General features: G+C 47.5%; 1 protein-coding gene across 2 annotated transcripts; it reads right to left on the reverse strand.

Moving 5' to 3' along the window:
* Nucleotides 1-1768: 1768 nt before the first annotated feature.
* Nucleotides 1769-13065, reverse strand: sntb2 (syntrophin, beta 2). 2 transcript variants are annotated; one of them, XM_079567396.1, is made up of 7 exons: nt 12204-13065; nt 7745-7937; nt 5564-5771; nt 5356-5492; nt 4120-4316; nt 3841-4031; nt 1769-1957 (listed from the first exon to the last, which is right to left on the reverse strand). In XM_079567396.1, the coding sequence occupies exons 1-7, from the start codon at nt 12832-12834 to the stop codon at nt 1865-1867; spliced, it is 1650 nt and encodes a 549-aa protein (XP_079423522.1). In that variant the 5' UTR covers nt 12835-13065; the 3' UTR covers nt 1769-1864. The 2 variants fall into 2 exon arrangements, with proteins under 2 accessions (XP_079423522.1, XP_079423521.1); XM_079567395.1 differs by having other exon boundaries at nt 5356-5498; nt 12204-13064.
* Nucleotides 13066-18482: the final 5417 nt, after the last annotated feature.

An 18482-nucleotide genomic window follows, 5' to 3' on the forward strand; every position in this document is an offset into this window, starting at 1 on the left:
ACTTTATTTATGTGATAAATAAGTTGATATTCCACCAGAAAATGGCTAAAAAGAGAGAAAAATTGTGTTTCTCTAAAGATCCTATTTTCCCCCTTGGCGAGGCCACGCCCCCTTCTATGACGGGATGCCGCCTGTATCTATAGATAACAGACGGCGTCTCTGGAATCGCCCATATATGGTCATGTTTGAAGAAGTTGAGGGGGAAAACAAAGAGGAAAAATCTAAACTTTCTATGATTACTCCAAAACTACTGATACTAGATGCCAGCCCATAATCACAAAAATAATGGCAAACGTTAGCATCATGCTACATGCTAACGCTAGCTATGACTGCAGTTCTTTTGCTTCTACTGAACAATCTGTTCTGAAAAAACACGCATATAGACTTGACTTTTCCCAAAACACACTTCCTTCCCCCTCGGCTAGGCCACGCCCACTTGTATGACGCGTTGCCGTCTGTATCTAATAAGGTTCCAAACTTAAATAAACATTTAGGGGATGGTTTAACCTCTTATGTGCCCCCTGTTGAATGTTTGACTGCATTGACCTCCATGCTGTACACATCTCAACATGCGACCCCTACATAACAAGTCTTTAAACCAGTGATGCTGGGGGGGGGGACCCTCAAGCTGATGAGATGGTACTTTTTTTTCTATTACAAACAATTTAACCATTCTTTCTGCACAGTTATAGCCTCAAAAACAAAACATCTGCATTATGCTTCCAAGTCTAAATAAAGGTGTGGGGCACAGTCAGAACCTCTTTTAAACTCACCCAGTTGAATGTTTCACTGCATCGACCACCAGTTTATGACCCTCAATCTCAATACGTTTGAACTTCAACATGCTGTCCTTGATTAAAGAGACTGGATGCAAGTTGGTCATTTTATACTCACTACTGCCACCCCAGGTTTTACGCGTAACTGCAGTCTCTATATTAAGCTCGTGCACCCGAAGTAACTCCTTTCTGAGTGACAGTGCAGGATTTTAGAGGCAGTTGTGGTGAACAGGTCTGAGCTCATTCTACACATTAGGACATGGCTGGAACATGTAGGGGGAGGAAAACACATAATTTCAACATTTTTTATCTCCGTATAGTCCCTTTACGGAGTTTGGACACTGCTTTAAACTCAAAATGCCTCACGATTTTGAAAAGTCTTTGGGAATTTTGACCGGGGACATTTACTTCCCAAACCCTGAGGTGGGTGTTAACTGTTGAGCTCTTTATGTGGTTATGGGGCAAATGAAGCAGCGCAACAAAGCCGGCCTTGGGCAAACGTGTCAAATTAAGCCTTGATCTGAAGTCTCGATGTCGTCAAGTGACCCAAGAATCGATTTGCGTAACGTTTAACAAACACTCTCATAACCTACGGGCTGTATAACAACTCGGGCGACTGTAAAGACCATTTTAAAAGTGTATTATCTGTCATACATTCAAATTAACAGCAGAGGCCAAGTATTTTCGCCTCAAGGACCTTGGTCTGACTCAGTCCACGTAAACATACTGACTGTGGAGATGCTCACCTCCACCTACAGCTTCACCCCGGGATAGAACAGTCTGGACAGGTCTGCAATGGCCCTTGTGCGCAGCCAGTTTCGGAGGCTTATTTACATCCCGCGGCTCTCTTATTACATGGAATGTGTCAAAGGCAATGTATCTGGCTTTGCTTCCCCCTTCCCCCCCCCCAACCCAACTCGTTTTCTTCATCTTTGCAGGTACGAAAGCTCGAGGAGAAGATACAGGCACATGTTTTCATTTTCCCAAACAGTCGTGTAGGTGGTGTAGGTTTTAGCGGCTCTAACTCAGGCTATAGTCGGAGCAGCAGAAGGACGTGAGGAACGCTCTGGCAGGCCCGGCCCGGCCCGTCAGGTGAGCAGGCCCATGCGGCTGAGCTTGGCAGACAGGAACGAGTGCAGCACGAACACTACGGGCTTGGGGCCGGAGTGAAGGTCCAACACCTGCGGGACAAAGCAGACCCGAGAGGTCACAGCGGCACAAAGAGCGATGGAACGTGTCGACGAGAGACAAATCCGTCCCGGCAGTTGAAACAAAATGTCACTTCCTGATTTTCCCGCCATGTCATCGTAAGCCCCCCCCCCCCCCCCTGCTACTCTTGCTCCCCTTTGCTTTGCAGCTGTTTCGATGAAGAGAAGTGTTTTTATTTCACGATGAGAGGATTAAGTTTAGCGAGGGAGCGAGAGGTGAGGAAGACATTTCCTGGATACGTAGGAGCTTTCAGGGAGCCGTCTCTGCGAAGCTGGAGAAGATTAAAACATTACTCAAAGATGCGCAAGTGGCTCGAAACACGACTTCATATGTTTTTGATTTGGGAGCAACATTGTAACATGGGAAAAAAAGCTCTAAAAGGTTGCAATTTAAAAAAAAAATGTTTGAAATTGCATAATTTCAGCCATTTAAAGAAAAAGGCCACCGTTTTTACATACTGAGATATGTTCTTACCTTAGCTTTGACGAGTTAGTTAGGAGTAGTTCGAAATCCGTGCAGTAATCTTCACTTTACTGCGCAGATGCCAAATTACTCCTGGTGTTATTACGCCTTACAATATAGTTCCCCCTTTTATCCGCTTAGAAAATCCACATTGTTTAATTTTGTGTAATTATACTTTGTAGTGTGTTTTTGCGCTGTGTTTACGTGACTGAAGGCACGGGGGAAGATCAGACAGGTCCTAAAGAACTCGTCAAAGCTCAGGTAAGAACATATCTCAGTATGGAAAAACGGTGGCCTGTTCCTTTAAATCTAAGGCTGTGCAAAATCAGGAAATTAGTATCCTTTGTTTGGAGCTGCAATAATACTGTTGATGATCGAGACAATTATTAAACGCTCAGCAAATCCTGCTGGAATCCCAAAACATGAAGCGACCGTAGGCTCAGAATAATCCCATGGACTTCACTGACAACTTTGCGTCTTGAATCTGTGGAGGCAGCCGTAGAACTCATAGAAATGCCTTCAGCTCTGAGCCTGTTCCTACAAGGGAAGCCCGGCGCAATACTAACGTATGGGGAGGAATTGTTTTGTCCTTTTCATGGCATTTATATCATTTTTGTGGATTCTTTATGATTAACGATGACGTGCATCCGACCTCACAAAGCAGAAACTTTACTGAATTTGAGTTAACATTTAGTGCAGATAACAGTTTTTGACGCTAATTTGTATCTAAAGTAAAATCGCAAAAGGTTTGTACATTCGTTTATTGTTTCTAAATAGACTTTGACCTCACCTAAATGCGGTCGATGAGTTGACAACAGCTGAAAACATCTGGATCGTTCATAATTTGCTAGGTTAGACGGCTGATGCTAATGGGAAAATACATTGAGCAGGCGAACGGACTCTGAAAAGTGTCCCAGACGAGCCGACTTGCCACCTGTCTGCATACGTTAGGATCGAACGCCGCTTCGCCTTTTTTTTTTTTTTCCAAGGCGCCAGCTGTGACAGAACTCATAGACAAATAATTTCTAGTAGTGGATTAAAAATTGTTCTGCCCTTAAGTATATTGTAAAAGCAGTCATTTGTGGGGAGAAAAACAACTTTGTGTCATGTTCATTTTCATCAATTTGGGACCTAGTAGCGAGTTGTTAAAATTACCGTAACATAAATACTTACTATGTTATGAAACGTGAGTAAAATAACTCATGTGGAGAATTGAGGTGAAGATTGGAATACGTTAGGAAAGTAAGTATCAAGTAAGTAGCTTTAAAGCCTTTTTGATATATTACTTTTTCTTTCATCCAAGTAGCTAATAAAAAGTTTAAAGAATTTCATCAGAAAGCTTCAGTTTCTTTGCAATTCTATTCTGAACTACTGACGAACATCTGCTCCTCACCAGCTCTCCTTCAGGGCCCCCGAAGTCCAGGTACAGGTTCCGCACTCCATCGTCAGCGGACATCTTGAGCTTTTCAAAGGGGTATCTGAAGAGCACAGCGCCCCCTGAGGCCTCGGCTGGATCTCTCATCACGGTGAATCCGTTCTCGTAGTGCAGGGTGAGCCGCACCTCCTGCCTGTTCAGTGTGCAGCCTGCCACACAGCACACAACCCAACAACACACAGCGTTAGGAAACGACGACAAACACTTTCTCCAGGTTCAGACGTGCGGCGGACTGACCTATGGACACCTCTTTGATGAGCTCGGCTGCAGCGTGCACGCCCTGCACTAGAGCTCGCGTCCAGGACGACAAGTCCCAGTGAGTCTCCACCCTGAAGACGTGCGCGTCCACGCCCCGCGCTGTTCCTGTGCGCGTGGCGAACAGCAGCTCCGAGCCGTGGGACGGGGAGCCGCGGGCGCTGCCCGAGTGCACCAGCCTGGGACATGGGAACATCAACGTCACTCATGGATTTACCTTCATCAGTTATTCATTTGGCTCATAATAACAAACAATCCATTTTTCCCATATGATGCTTTGTTTAAACTGAATTCTTTCTAAGGATGCCAAAGTTTGACAAGTACATTTTCAGATGGTGTTTGCAATTCTAACCAAGCGCTTTTGCAGAATTCCAATCTTCTAATGGGCAGGGGCGGACTGGGACTTAAAACCGGCCCTGGACTCTGACCAGTCTGGCCCAAATTACCATTGCCCAAATCTAAAAGCTCCTGAACTGGAGAGCAACAGTGTAACGCCTCATTTGAAAGCTAAGACCTAGTACAAGAGTGATTGCAACTTTTTGTCTGTTTGTTGTTTTTTCATTACTTTTGTGGCTTTGTTGTTGTGTTTTATCACTTTTTTGTGGCTTTTTTCATTGCTTTGTTGCTGTGTTTTTGTCTGTTTTTGTTGTTGTTTTATTGTCATGTATTTGTTGTATTTTGTCATGTTTATGCCACGTTTTTGTCACATTTTTGTCGCTTTTACAGCACATTTTAGTCCCGTTTTTCTATTTTGGCGCTTTTCTTTAGAGCATTTAGATTTGGGCAAAGCTCGGTTAAGGGGAGGTTAAGGAGAAAATTCAGAGGCCAAACCAGTGGCCCTTCTGTGCTCTTCCAGAATGGACATATGGCCAGTCTGCCCCTGCTAATGGGTAAATTACAATATGACAAATGGGGTAGATTAGACTGTATTTTATACAAAGCACTTTGAGTGCCTAGTGTGGGTGGGAAAAGCACTATATAAGTTGATAACATTTACCATAAACATTCACTCAAAATGTTTGCTAGATGTAGTAAATGTGTGTGTATAATTTCCAATTTGTTAACCCAAGTTTTGAAAGATTGATAACATTAACACAGCCTGGACAAAGTATAATTTGCTGTAGCTTTAAGTCTAGCCCAATTATCCACAGCATTAAAAATAAAAACAAAATCTGGTCAAACTGCCAAATAAAGATTAAACCCAGTATGCAGTGTCACCTGGTGGCCAGCAGAGGGTGCGTGAGCAGCGGCAGGGCCCAGGCCTCTCTGGTCCAGGGCACGGACTGGAACAGCAACACGTCCTTCTCAGTCATCGCCATGACGACAGGGCGGAGCTGCTGCCGGCCGCCTCCCAGCTGCACCTGCACACAGCAGCCATGAACAGCCCGCCCCAGTCTGACACTGTGGGAAAGGCTCAGAGTGGTACCTGCTCGGACAGCCAGCCCATGTGCTTGAGGTGGGGGTGCGCGGAGGTGGAGCTGGCCCCCAGGTAGGCGTTGATGTGGGAGAGCGTGTGGGGCAGCAGGGCGGCCGTGTTGGTGTGGATGGCTGTGAACCAGGAGTTGGCGCTGGAGGCATCTTTGCTGCGCAGGACCACCATGTGCTGCCCGTCAGGAGAGTGCAGCTCCAGCAGCCTGGGACACAGCAGGACGGACACACACGCTCAAACACATGTTGTTATAGCTGCTACAGCGCACGCAATTATGTTGATACAATGTCTGGGATTACTGATATATCTGTTAATGATGAATCAATAGTAATTCTAAAGTTCACATGAAAGCATTTGGCCACTACAATGTGATCGATGTAGCAGCAAACGTTCATCCTCTTAAACTGTATATGACACATCAGACACAATATTTGCTAAAACATACTGTAGTTATAACACAATTATATTTAAGATTTTGCTTAAAGGGATATTTCAGGATGTTTGACATAGGGCCTCGTTTCCCAGTTATCCAGAGCGTTGCTGATTTCTGGAGATGTTTTTTTTGTAATTCATGCAGTTCTTATGTTTGAAGAGTTTCGTGGCGCTAGGCTAGTGCATGTCTATGGTATCAGCTAGCCTGCATTAAAAACAGTGTGACCCGCTCCACAGAGCACCTGAGGCAAATCACTTATAACACCAGACTAACCATATAACTGTCTGTGTCAGTAGAGTCATGTTTGGAATATAACTGACCTGCATCACATGAATGAGCGCATTTTGAGGGACTATTTTCTAGCACAGTTGTTCTCAACCTGGGGGTCGGGATTTTGGGGGGGGGTCACTAGATCATTTAGATAAAATATGCATATTTTTATTAGCATATAATGTAATATCTTATTGTAGCACGTGTTTGCTATTTCACCAGAGTGCCATTATTTGTTCATAATTTGATTTATTTATTGAATTTATTTCAGCCATTTGTTTTTTTTTCTTTGTTTTTTCAGAATTATGTCGGCTAACGTTCCTATTTCTCACTGTGTGACCCGGGCGGGGGGTCACAATGTCAATGTCAATGTCAATTTTATTTATAAAGCACATTTAAAAACAACCATAGTCGACCAAAGTGCTGGACAAGAACAGTAACAATATGTACAATAAACACAATAAAACTTAAACACAGGTAATATATAAAGGCACAAACTGTGTCTAGTCTACATGGAACCGAAGGCCAAAGCAAAAAGATGAGTTTTTAATTTGGTTTTAAACTCCTCTACAGACTGTCGCGAACCCCTTTACCTGTTATAATGGGGGTCGCGGCTCCAAAAGGTTGAGAACCACTGTTCTAGCAGATCACTCCGCCGCCGCGTAGCTTATACAACCACGAAGCTGACGCTGCTCAAATATAAGTTCTTTTAAATGTAAAATGGTTATTCTATGGACACAGACGTTTATATCATTAGTCTGGCGTTATAAGTGATTTCCCTCAGGTGCTCTGTGGAGCGGGTCACACTGTTTTTAATGCAGGCTAGCTGATACCATAGACATGCACTAGCCTAGCACTAGCCTAGCGCCACGAAACTCTTCAAATATAAGAACTGCATGAATTACAAAAAAACATCTCCATAAATCAGCAACACTCTGGATAACTAGGAAATGAGGCCCTGTGTCAAAAATCCTGACACATCCCTTTAATTACCCAGCTTTATTCAGTTTGACCATTTCTGTGTTTATAGTTTCACTTCCTTATTGGGCACTGACAGGAAGTGACATTAGCAAACACTGTTGCCGTGCCGACCATGTTACGTCAATGGGAAATGAGTCAAACTGCTGTGGAACTTTACCTTTAACTACGTCACTCCCTTTTTCAGAAGCATTAAAACCTGTCAAGTGCACGTTAAGGTGAGACGCTGCCGGTGAACACGCAGTGGGCAACGTTTGAATGTCCCTTTGCGAGGCTTATTTTATGACGTAGTAACATAAATAAAACATAGCGGCGCTGCGGTTCAAAAGTACTGACATATTTGCTATCCACGTGTGCTGCGAAAGGCAACCAGGCTCGATTTCTCAAAATGAGGTTCCCCTGACACTTTTGCATCTCCACTTTAGCCGCTCTAACACTAACAGACTCCAAACCCTTCATTCTTCATCCAGTATTTACGTCCTGTGAGCGGCACAGACCTGTTCTCCAGGTCGGGCATGGTCAGGTTCCTGCAGATGAAGCACATCTTGAGGTTGATGACCTTCCTGTCGCGGTCTCTGTCCCTGGAGCCGTGTGCCGGGGGAGACTCCTCGCTGCTGCAGCCCCCCCACGGCAGGTCCGCCACCAGGGAGGGCTTCTTAAAGAGGGGGGACACCTCCCGGATGTACTTCACTGGACACACAAACACATTCATCAGCCTCACACCCGCTGCCAACGCTTCAGAACGATACAGGACACATTTCAAAGGAAGCAAACAAGGCCGTGGGAACCCAGGGTGCTGAGGGCGCTGCAGCACTCCCCTGGTGGATAGTTTGTGAACTGCAGGCAATATCAACCCCTTACCTCCCACCTGAACCGAGCACATTTTCTCCAGCTTTACCCCAATCCAGAAGCTTCTGGAAAAAAGGTGTGAGAATAGCAACAAAACTGAGACGAAAACAAGGATGAAAATGTGTAAAAAGTGAGAAAACATTGACGAAAAAATTTGAATAATTTGACGAAAAAGTGACAAAAAATGACAAAAAATGACAAAAATGGAAAGAAATTTGACAAAAAAGTGATAAAAATTTGACGAAAAATTTGACGAAAAATTTAGAAAAAATTGACAAAAAATGACAAAAATGGAAAGAAATTTGACAAAAAAGTGATAAAAATGAGACGAAAAAGTGACAAAAAATTTGACGAAAAAGTGACAAAAAATTGACAAAAAATGTGAATAATTTGAAGAAAAGGTGAGAAAAAAGTCACGAAAATTTGACAAAAATGAGCCCAACAAAAAAAAGTGCTGAAAAAAAATCTGACGTGAGGAAAAAGATCCATTTAGTTTTGTGGGTCTTTCAAATGAGGTGTTACACTGGCCTACAGGATTTGGGTAAAGCTGAACTGGAGAAAATGCTCTCGGTTCAGGCGGGAGTTTAATCAATAGGATTTATGCACAGAAAAAGTATTTTGGGGGTAAATTTTGTCCCTCAGCGCCCCCTAACTAAAATATCTTCCCACGGCTCTGGAAGCAAAAGGAAACAGGTTAGTGCTTTTGCGATTAGGTCTGCACAGTATGTGGAAAAGCAACATGAATGAATATTTGGACATCGCTGTCATTGTGATATTGCATTTCTTAGTTTGCCGGCGTAGATAAAAGCCATCTGACCGAGTGCACATGTGGCTGAGTGAGACGGGGACATTTTAAGTGACTTTTCCAAAGCTCTATTTAGGGCGAGGTGTGAGCAGAGAGCGGCTGAAATCTGGGTCTGCTCCGTTAGTCCTGTTCCGCACCATTAAACACGGCACTTGAATCGATGAGCGCCGTTTCCAGCGCTTCAGGCCCTCGCCATGGTTTCCACCTCGTCATCGCGCCGGCCTCTCAGAAGCTCTACAGCCACAGGGGCAGGTCCACATCCAAACTCTACAGCCACAGGGGCAGGTCCACATCCAAACTCTACAGCCACAGGGGCAGGTCCACATCCAAACTCTACAGCCACAGGGGCAGGTGCACATCAAAACTCTACAGCCACAGGAGCAGGTCTACATCCAAACTCTACAGCCACAGGGGCAGGTCCACATCCCAAACTCTACAGCCACAGGGGCAGGTCCACATCCAAACTCTACAGCCACAGGAGCAGGTCTACATCCAAACTCTACAGCCACAGGGGCAGGTCCACATCCAAACTCTACAGCCACAGGAGCAGGTCCACATCCAAACTCTACAGCCACAGGGGCAGGTCCACATCCAAACTCTACAGCCACAGGGGCAGGTCTACATCCAAACTCTACAGCCACAGGGGCAGGTCTACATCCAAGCTCTACAGCCACAGGGGCAGGTCTACATCCAAGCTCTACAGCCACAGGGGCAGGTCTACATCCAAACTCTACAGCCACAGGGGCAGGTCCACATCCAAGCTCTACAGCCACAGGAGCAGGTCCACATCCAAACTCTACAGCCACAGGGGCAGGTCTACATCCAAACTCTACAGCCACAGGGGCAGGTCCACATCCAAACTCTACAGCCACAGGGGCAGGTCCACATCCAAACTCTACAGCCACCGGGGCAGGTCTACATCCAAACTCTACAGCCACAGGGGCAGGAACACATCCAAACTCTACAGCCACAGGGGCAGGTCCACATCCAAACTCTACAGCCACAGGAGCAGGTCCACATCCAAACTCTGCAGCCACAGGGGCAGGTCTACATCCAAACTCTACAGCCACAGGGGCAGGTCTACATCCAAACTCTACAGCCACAGGGGCAGGTCCACATCCAAACTCTACAGCCACAGGGGCAGGTGCACATCCAAACTCTACAGCCACAGAGGCAGGTCCACATCTAAGCTCTACAGCCACAGGAGCAGGTCTACATCCAAACTCTACAGCCACAGGAGCAGGTCCACATCCAAACTCTGCAGCCACAGGGGCAGGTCTACATCCAAACTCTACAGCCACAGAGGCAGGTGCACATCCAAACTCTACAGCCACAGGAGCAGGTCTACATCCAAACTCTACAGCCACAGGGGCAGGTGCACATCCAAACTCTACAGCCACAGGGGCAGGTCCACATCCAAACTCTACAGCCACAGGGGCAGGTCCACATCCAAACTCTACAGCCACAGGGGCAGGTCCACATCCAAACTCTACAGCCACAGGGGCAGGTCCACATCTAAGCTCTACAGCCACAGGAGCAGGTCCACATCCAAACTCTACAGCCACAGGGGCAGGTCCACATCCAAACTCTACAGCCACAGGAGCAGGTCTACATCCAAACTCTACAGCCACAGGGGCAGGTCCACATCTAAACTCTACAGCCACAGGGGCAGGTCCACATCCAAACTCTACAGCCACAGGGGCAGGTCCACATCCAAACTCTACAGCCACAGGAGCAGGTCCACATCCAAACTCTACAGCCACAGGGGCAGGTCCACATCCAAACTCTACAGCCACAGGGGCAGGTCTACATCCAAACTCTACAGCCACAGGGGCAGGTCCACATCCAAACTCTACAGCCACAGGGGCAGGTCCACATCCAAACTCTACAGCCACAGGGGCAGGTCCACATCCAAACTCTACAGCCACAGGGGCAGGTCCACAGCGTTTGTCCGGTTGCTCTGGGATCAGGAGAAACTCTACAGCACCAACATCATCAAGAAGAATGTGGGACCCAAAAAACAAACAAAATAAATGACATCAATTAAACTATTTAAATCTGGTATGTGGCTCTTTAGTCAACGAGCTGGGACGTCCTGCTCCCCCCGTTACAGTCAGGTCTGAGTAAAGCTTTAAGGGATTTTTCTATTATAAAACACTGAATAAAATAAATGCTTGCGCTTTATTATCTTGATGAGGTGAAATGTTACGCGGTGCAGCTTTAACTTCAGGTTCCATTGAGAGCACATTGTCAATACTTCAACACATTAAATGTCCCGTTGTTCATTGATTAAATCGACTGAAGCGTTTTAGTGAAAGTGGCTCAAATGGGGACGATGTGGACACTGAGCATCGGTGACGCTGAAGCCTGGGAGTAACTGTGGAAAACAAAACAGCAGTGAGTGTTCCAGGACTAAGACCTGGGGACAAACCAAACACTGGGACACGCTGTGCCTCATTTGAAAGCTCAGACCCTCTGTGGCTTTACCGGTCCCTGAGCTTGTGAGGATGCACTGGTGCCAACCCGGACTTCACAGGGAGCAGAACAGGCACTGGGACTTTAAGTTTACAACAAACCCCTGTGGCTCATTCTCTCTGACGGGACAATAATAAAAACATCTGTAGAAATGAAGGTGTGAAGAACTTTGACTTTGTGCTTGGCGGCACAGTAGACGGTAGAGCAGTGGTTAGTGCTCTCGCTTCACAGCTAGAAGGTCCTGGGTTCGATTCCCACCTGGACGGGGCCTTTCTGTGTGGAGTTTGCATGTTCTCCCCGTGTCTGCGTAGGTTTCCTCCGGGTACTCCGGTTTCCCCTACCACTAAAAACATGCACAATAGGCCAGGATGAATGATGTGTGAGTGAATGTATGGTGGTGGTCAGAGGGTCCGTTGGCGCAGACGCGTGTAGTCGCGAAAGCGCTTCTGACAGTCTCCCCCAGGGGAAACTGAAGCTACAAACATAGTTTACACCGAGTATGGAGTGAATGTACAAGTGTCTCATGTAAAGCTTTGTGACCATGTCTGTGAAAGGCGCTATATAAATAAAGATCTTCTTCTTCTAATTACTCAGTAGTTACAGATGACTGGCAGATACAGGTGTAGATTTATGCTTCTTCACATCAGGGGAAACAAATGAGGCAGATGATGAACTGAAACTGAATACATAAGTTGGCAGAGCAGGACAGTGAGAGGCCGCTCCAGGGGCCACATGAGGGGCCCGTGCACACCCTCCTCTCTGGACTCCACGGTGGATCACAGGGATCAGGCCTGTGCAAATCCCCGCTCTTGCCTGGACTCACTCACCTTCCAGCGTCACCTCTTTGCCCGCTTTCTTGAGCGCCTGCACCGCCAGGTCGTGCGTGGCTTCGCGGAGGTCGTTGCCGTTAACGGACAGGATCGCGTCTCCCACGCGCAGAGCCCGGCTCTGGTCCGCCGCCAGCCCCGGGAAGATCTTGGAGATGAGGATGGGCATCCGGTTCTCGCGGCCGCCCTTGATGCTGATGCCGAGCCCTCCAGACTCCTGCTTGACCACCCTCACCCTGCGCACCGCCTCGGAGCAGCCGTCCGAGCCCAGGCTGGAGCCGGGGCTGCCGTATCCCGACACGGGGCTGCCGTATCCCGACACGGGGCTGAAGTCTGTGCTGACGCCGTTGCTCTGGTACTTCCCGGGGCTGCTGGGTCCCCGGCTGACCCCTCGCCCGCTGTGGTTCGGGCTCTGGCCGGAGTTTCCTGGGCTGGCCCCGGGCTCATTTCCGTTTGACACTCCGTTGCGCGGGCCCGGGGACGCGCTGCCGTAGTCCCAGGGGTCGCTGGCCTCCGCCTCGGCCGTTAACGTCAAAGTTTCTCTCGTGAGCTCGGCGGCCACTCGGATCCAGCGGTCACGGAGGAGCAGGTCGAGCTGGCCGTGTTTTTCCGCTCGAGTCCACACTGCCATCCCCGGGGCGAGGCGGGCCGCGCTGCTACTCCCGACTCATCACGACTGCGGGGCTCGGCGCGCGCCTTCGCTCGGTTTTGTTTCGGGACAGCGGCGGCGGGACACACCCACGGGCCGCGGGACGGAGCGGGGCAGGCCCACACGCAGGAGCAGCTTTACCCCGAGTCCGTTACAGTCTTTGAAACTTCACGGAACACTTCCACCGCCCGTCGCCATCAGAGCGCCGCACTTCCGCCCTGGCCCTTCACAATAAAGTAAACCTCAACTTTAAAGTCAACTTTACACCTGCCCGAGTCAACCAGCCGGGACGTCCCATAGGCTGCACCATAGATACAGACGGCATCGCGTCATCGAAGGGGGCGTGGCTTCGCCGAGGGGGAAAATAGAATCTTTAGAGAAACACAATTTTTCACTCTTTTTAGCCATTTTCTGGTGGAATATGAACTTATTTATCACATAAATAAAGTCAAGTGTAAACCGGGCCCATATCGATATTTTCTCACAGCAGATTGTTCAGTAGAAGTGAAAAAACGCCAGTTGTAGCTTGCGCTAGCTAACCGTTAGCATTAGCCCGATGCTAACATGTAGCATCAAGTTAGCATTCTCCGTTTTTTATGTATTTATGGGCTGTTGAACCACTTTGCTCCTCTCCATGTCTTTGGATCTTTATTTAGTAGAAAACTATATTCAGAATTCAGCATTTGTTAAAGTAGTTTTTGAATAATTAGAGAAAGTTGAGATTTTTCTCCAAATTGTTTCCCCCCTTAACTGTTTTCCAACATGACCATATATGGGCGATTCCAGAGATGCCGTCTGTATCTATAGAGGCCGCACTTTGCTTTCACTGTGAAGAGGAGTGAAATGACACAGTTTAGATTCACCTGTTCCTACAGAGGCAGATCCCCGACTGTTTGGCTGCTGGAAAACATGACGGCTCTGGGTCACTGTGGATTTGCACAGATGCCTGTGGCCTCAGACAGTTTGGTCTCAAAGGTCACACCAGGGCTCTGATGAGGCTGGAACAGGGTCATTCCAGAGGCCCCTGCAGCACCAGCTTTTATTCAGCGTCCGGCTATCACACATTTCATTGTAATTAGGATATTGGCAAACATCAGGGGCGGACTGGGACTGAAAAGACTGACCAGCCTGGCCCACATCAGCGTAATTGTGACACTTCCACAAATACATATTTTAACCTCTTACCGCCCGCCTTAACATTAACGAGTGCATTTTCCCCAGGTCGGCTTTTTATTATGATCTTTTTGATCGGTTTCATCAGTAAAAAGAGCGGGAAAGGTGGTCGTAGAAACAGAAGCAAAATCATTCATATAAATAATAAATAATAACGGTCCCAAAACTGAACCTTGTGGTGCACCATACTCCACGGAATTCCTTTTAGATTCATGTTTTTTTATACTGGGCTTTACCCAAATCTAAAAGCTTCTCGACTGGAGATCAACAATGTAACGCCTCATTTGAAAGCTAAGACCTACAAAAGTGACGGAAACTTTTCGTCACGTCGCCACATTTTTGTTGTTTTTTTAATGATTTTTTCTATCATTTTCTATCCCCCCCCCCCTCCCGACAACACCGAATACTTACGCCATAAGCACAGGTAAATGAAGGGTCTTAGTCATTGTTTGGCATAAAAAGAAACAATGCTTCTTCAATTGGAAAATTCAACTCTGTTGCAATATAAAAAGCTCAATAACGTTTCCAGATCAGCAGACTGAGGTAAAAGACCTTCAACCTCCTGTTCTTTTCAGGTGGATGAGGAGAAATCAAACAAATGAAGGAGTTGACGCTTTAAGAGAAATGTTCAAAAGTTCACAGTATTTTCATCACTGATATAAATGTAAAAGATCCATCAAATCAAAAGTGCCTCAGAAAACTTATTCCTGATATTATGGCCTAAGAAAGTACTGACGTAGCCTGAGTAAAAGGTACACACTGTTTGAAGCAGTGTTAATTTTGACAACATATTTTATTTTAGTTTTAGTCTTTTGACTAAAATGTAATTTAATTTTAGTCGAGATTTAGTCAAAAAAACTTTTAAATTTTAGTCTAGTTTTAGTAGACAAAAAATGGAAGTCAATTTAGTGGACTTTGCATTGATAATATTGATGATAATCATGTTTAATCTTGTTCCTCTGCTTCATGTTTCTGCTCCACATGAACAAAGCTCAGAGCTGATCCTTTGGTGTGAATTTACATGATCTGAGGCTCTTTCAGACGCTCAATACAAGTTTGGATGATTTTAGTCTCTCCTTTTCATTTTTATTTAGTCTCATTTTAGTCGACTAAAATATCTGGACATTTTAGTCACAGTTTTAGTCTCATGAGAAACTTTTAATTTAGTTTTAGTCCAATTTTAGTCGGAAAAAATATCACTTTGACTAAAATTAAGACTTAATATTTTAGTCGACGAAATTAACACATTGTTTGAAGTGCTTAGAAAAATAACTTCAAAAACATGAGGATCAGGCCCAAGTTACTTCTTGAGTGGATGCTACTCTGCCATATTACTGATGTGGCCAACTTCATAAGCCTTTACAGGGCTGTAGAGTGGAAAAGATTACAATTATCTTTTATTTGTAGTGAATTTAAAGTATTAAGTTCAACAAAAACTCAAAATAAAAGTAAATATCCTCAAAAACACTACTTATGTGCGATTGTGAACTGATCATGTGGGAATGCAGTACTCCGTATTTTGCGAACTCCCAATTAAACCAAGAGAATAAATGAGCTGATGAGACCTAACAGAGCACTAGTCAATAGTCTGTCGCAGCCTTCATTAAAAATCATTTATTACTCAAGCGTATACATTTACAATAGTGATTCTCGAAGTATACATTCATGACAAAACAAGGCAACTGCAGATAGCTCGCACGCTAGCATTACATGTGGATCTGTGCTACGAAGCTTTACCCCCGTCGGAAAGCAAAAGTGCCCCCTGGTGTCCTGTAGTGGGGAGACGGAGGGTGCGGAAGTGCTAAAGTCTCTGAAAGTGTCCTTTAAGTGCGGCTCTGGCCTTTGTGGTGAACTGGAGACGGGTCTTTGGATAACTGTACGTGCCACGCTACCACCCATGAGCTCGTGTCCTTAGGTCCTTTGGACAGGGGGAGGCTGGGGGGGGGGCAAAGGTGACTGAGGAGGCTCCCTGTCACGCGATTGTTTAACGCTCTGGTCAACTGGAGGATGGATCCCGATGTAGGGCGCGTCCGGTGGAAGGGTGAAGAGGAGGCGACGGAGGATTCTGGAGGAAGATGTGTAGGCGTCTACGGCAGGATGGTTGAGGGGCGCGATGGGGAGATAGTGAAGGAGTCAAGGGGAAGGTGTGGAGGGTTCTCAGGGGGAGATAGTGAAGGAGTCAAGGGGAAGGTGTGGAGGGTTCTCAGGGGGATAGTGAAGGAGTCAAGGGGAAGGTGTGGAGGGTTCTCAGGGGGATAGTGAAGGAGTCAAGGGGAAGGTGTGGAGGGTTCTCAGGGGGAGATAGTGAAGGAGTCAAGGGAAAGTGTGGAGGGTTCTCGGGGGGAGATGTGTAGGCGTCTACGGCAGGATGGTTGAGGAGCGCGATGGGGAGATAGTGAAGGAGTCAAGGGGAAGGTGTGAAGGGTTCTCTCAAGAGGAGATAGTGAAGGAGTCAAGGGGAAGGTGTGGAGGGTTCTCAGGGGGAGATGGTGAAGGAGTCAAGGGAAAGGTTTGGAGGGTTCTCTCAGGGGGAGATAGTGGAGTCAAGGGGAAGGTGTGGAGGGTTCTCAGGGGGAGATAGTGAAGGAGTCAAGGGGAAGGTGTGGAGGGTTCTCTCAGGGGGAGATAGTGGAGTCAAGGGGAAGGTGTGGAGGGTTCTCAGTGGGAGATAGTGAAGGAGTCAAGGGGAAGGTGTGGAGGGGTCTCTCAGGAGGAGATAGTGAAGGAGTCAAGGGGAAGTGTGGAGGGGTCTCTCAGGGGGAGATAGTGGAGTCAAGGGGAAGGTGTGGAGGGTTCTCGGGGGGAGATAGTGAAGGAGTCAAGGGAAGGTGTGGAGGGTTCTCAGGGGGAGATAGTGAAGGAGTCAAGGGGAAGGTGTGGAGGGTTCTCAGGGGGAGATGGTGAAGGAGTCAAGGGGAAAGTGTGGAGGGTTCTCAGGGGGAGATAGTGAAGGAGTCAAGGGGAAGGTGTGGAGGGTTCTCTCAGGGGGAGATAGTGAAGGAGTCAAGGGGAAGGTGTGGAGGGTTCTCAGGAGGAGATAGTGAAGGAGTCAAAGGGAAGGTGTGGAGGGTTCTCAGGGGGAGATAGTGAAGGAGTCAAGGGGAAGGTGTGGAGGGTTCTCTCAGGGGGAGATAGTGAAGGAGTCAAAGGGAAGGTGTGGAGGGGTCTCTCAGGGGGAGATAGTGAAGGAGTCAAGGGGAAGGTGTGGAGGGTTCTCTAAGGGGGAGATAGTGAAGGAGTCAAGGGGAAGGTGTGGAGGGTTCTCTCAAGGGGAGATAGTGAAGGAGTCAAGGGGAAGGTGTGGAGGGTTCTCTAAGGGGGAGATAGTGAAGGAGTCAAGGGGAAGGTGTGGAGGGTTCTCAGGGGGAGATAGTGAAGGAGTCAAGGGGAAGGTGTGGAGGGTTCTCTAAGGGGGAGATAGTGAAGGAGTCAAGGGGAAGGTGTGGAGGGTTCTCTCAGGGGGAGATAGTGAAGGAGTCAAGGGGAAGGTGTGGAGGGTTCTCAGGGGGAGATAGTGAAGGAGTCAAAGGGAAGGTGTGGAGGGTTCTCTCAGGGGGAGATAGTGAAGGAGTCAAGGGGAAGTGTGGAGGGTTCTCAGGGGGAGATAGTGAAGGAGTCAAGGGGAAGGTGTGGAAGGTTCTCAGGGGGAGATGGTGAAGGAGTCAAGGGGAAGGTGTGGAGGGTTCTCTCAGGGGGAGATAGTGAAGGAGTCAAGGGGAAGGTGTGGAGGGTTCTCAGGGGGAGATAGTGAAGGAGTCAAGGGGAAGGTGTGGAGGGTTCTCAGGGGGAGATGGTGAAGGAATCAAGGGGAAGGTGTGGAGGGTTCTCGGGGGGAGATAGTGAAGGAGTCAAGGGGAAGGTGTGGAGGATTCTCTCAGGGGGAGATAGTGAAGGAGTCAAAGGGAAAGTGTGGAGGATTCTCAGGGGGAGATAGTGAAGGAGTCAAAGGGGAAGTGTGGAGGGTTCTCAGGGGGAGATAGTGAGGAGTCAAGGGGAAGGTGTGGAGGGTTCTCTCAGGGGGAGATAGTGAAGGAGTCAAGGGGAAGGTGTGGAGGATTCTATCAGGGGGAGACAGTGAAGGAGTCAAGGGGAAGGTGTGGAAGATTCTCTCAGGAGGAGATAGTGAAGGAGTCAAGGGGAAGGTGTGGAGGGTTCTCAGGGGGAGATAGTGAAGGAGTCAAGGGGAAGGTGTGGAGGAGTCTCAGGGGGAGATAGTGAAGGAGTCAAGGGGAAGGTGTGGAGGGGTCTCTCAGGGGGAGATAGTGGAGTCAAGGGGAAGGTGTGGAGGGTTCTCAGGGGGAGATAGTGAAGGAGTCAAGGGGAAGGTGTGGAAGATTCTCGCTGGAGGAGATAGTGAAGGAGTCAAGTGGAAGGTGTGGAGGGTTCTCTCAGGGGGAGATAGTGAAGGAGTCAAGTGGAAGGTGTGGAGGGTTCTCTCAGGGGGAGATAGTGGAGTC

This window comes from Gobius niger, assembly GCF_951799975.1.
Source record: "Gobius niger genome assembly, chromosome: 12".
Classification (NCBI taxonomy): Eukaryota; Metazoa; Chordata; class Actinopteri; order Gobiiformes; family Gobiidae; genus Gobius; species Gobius niger.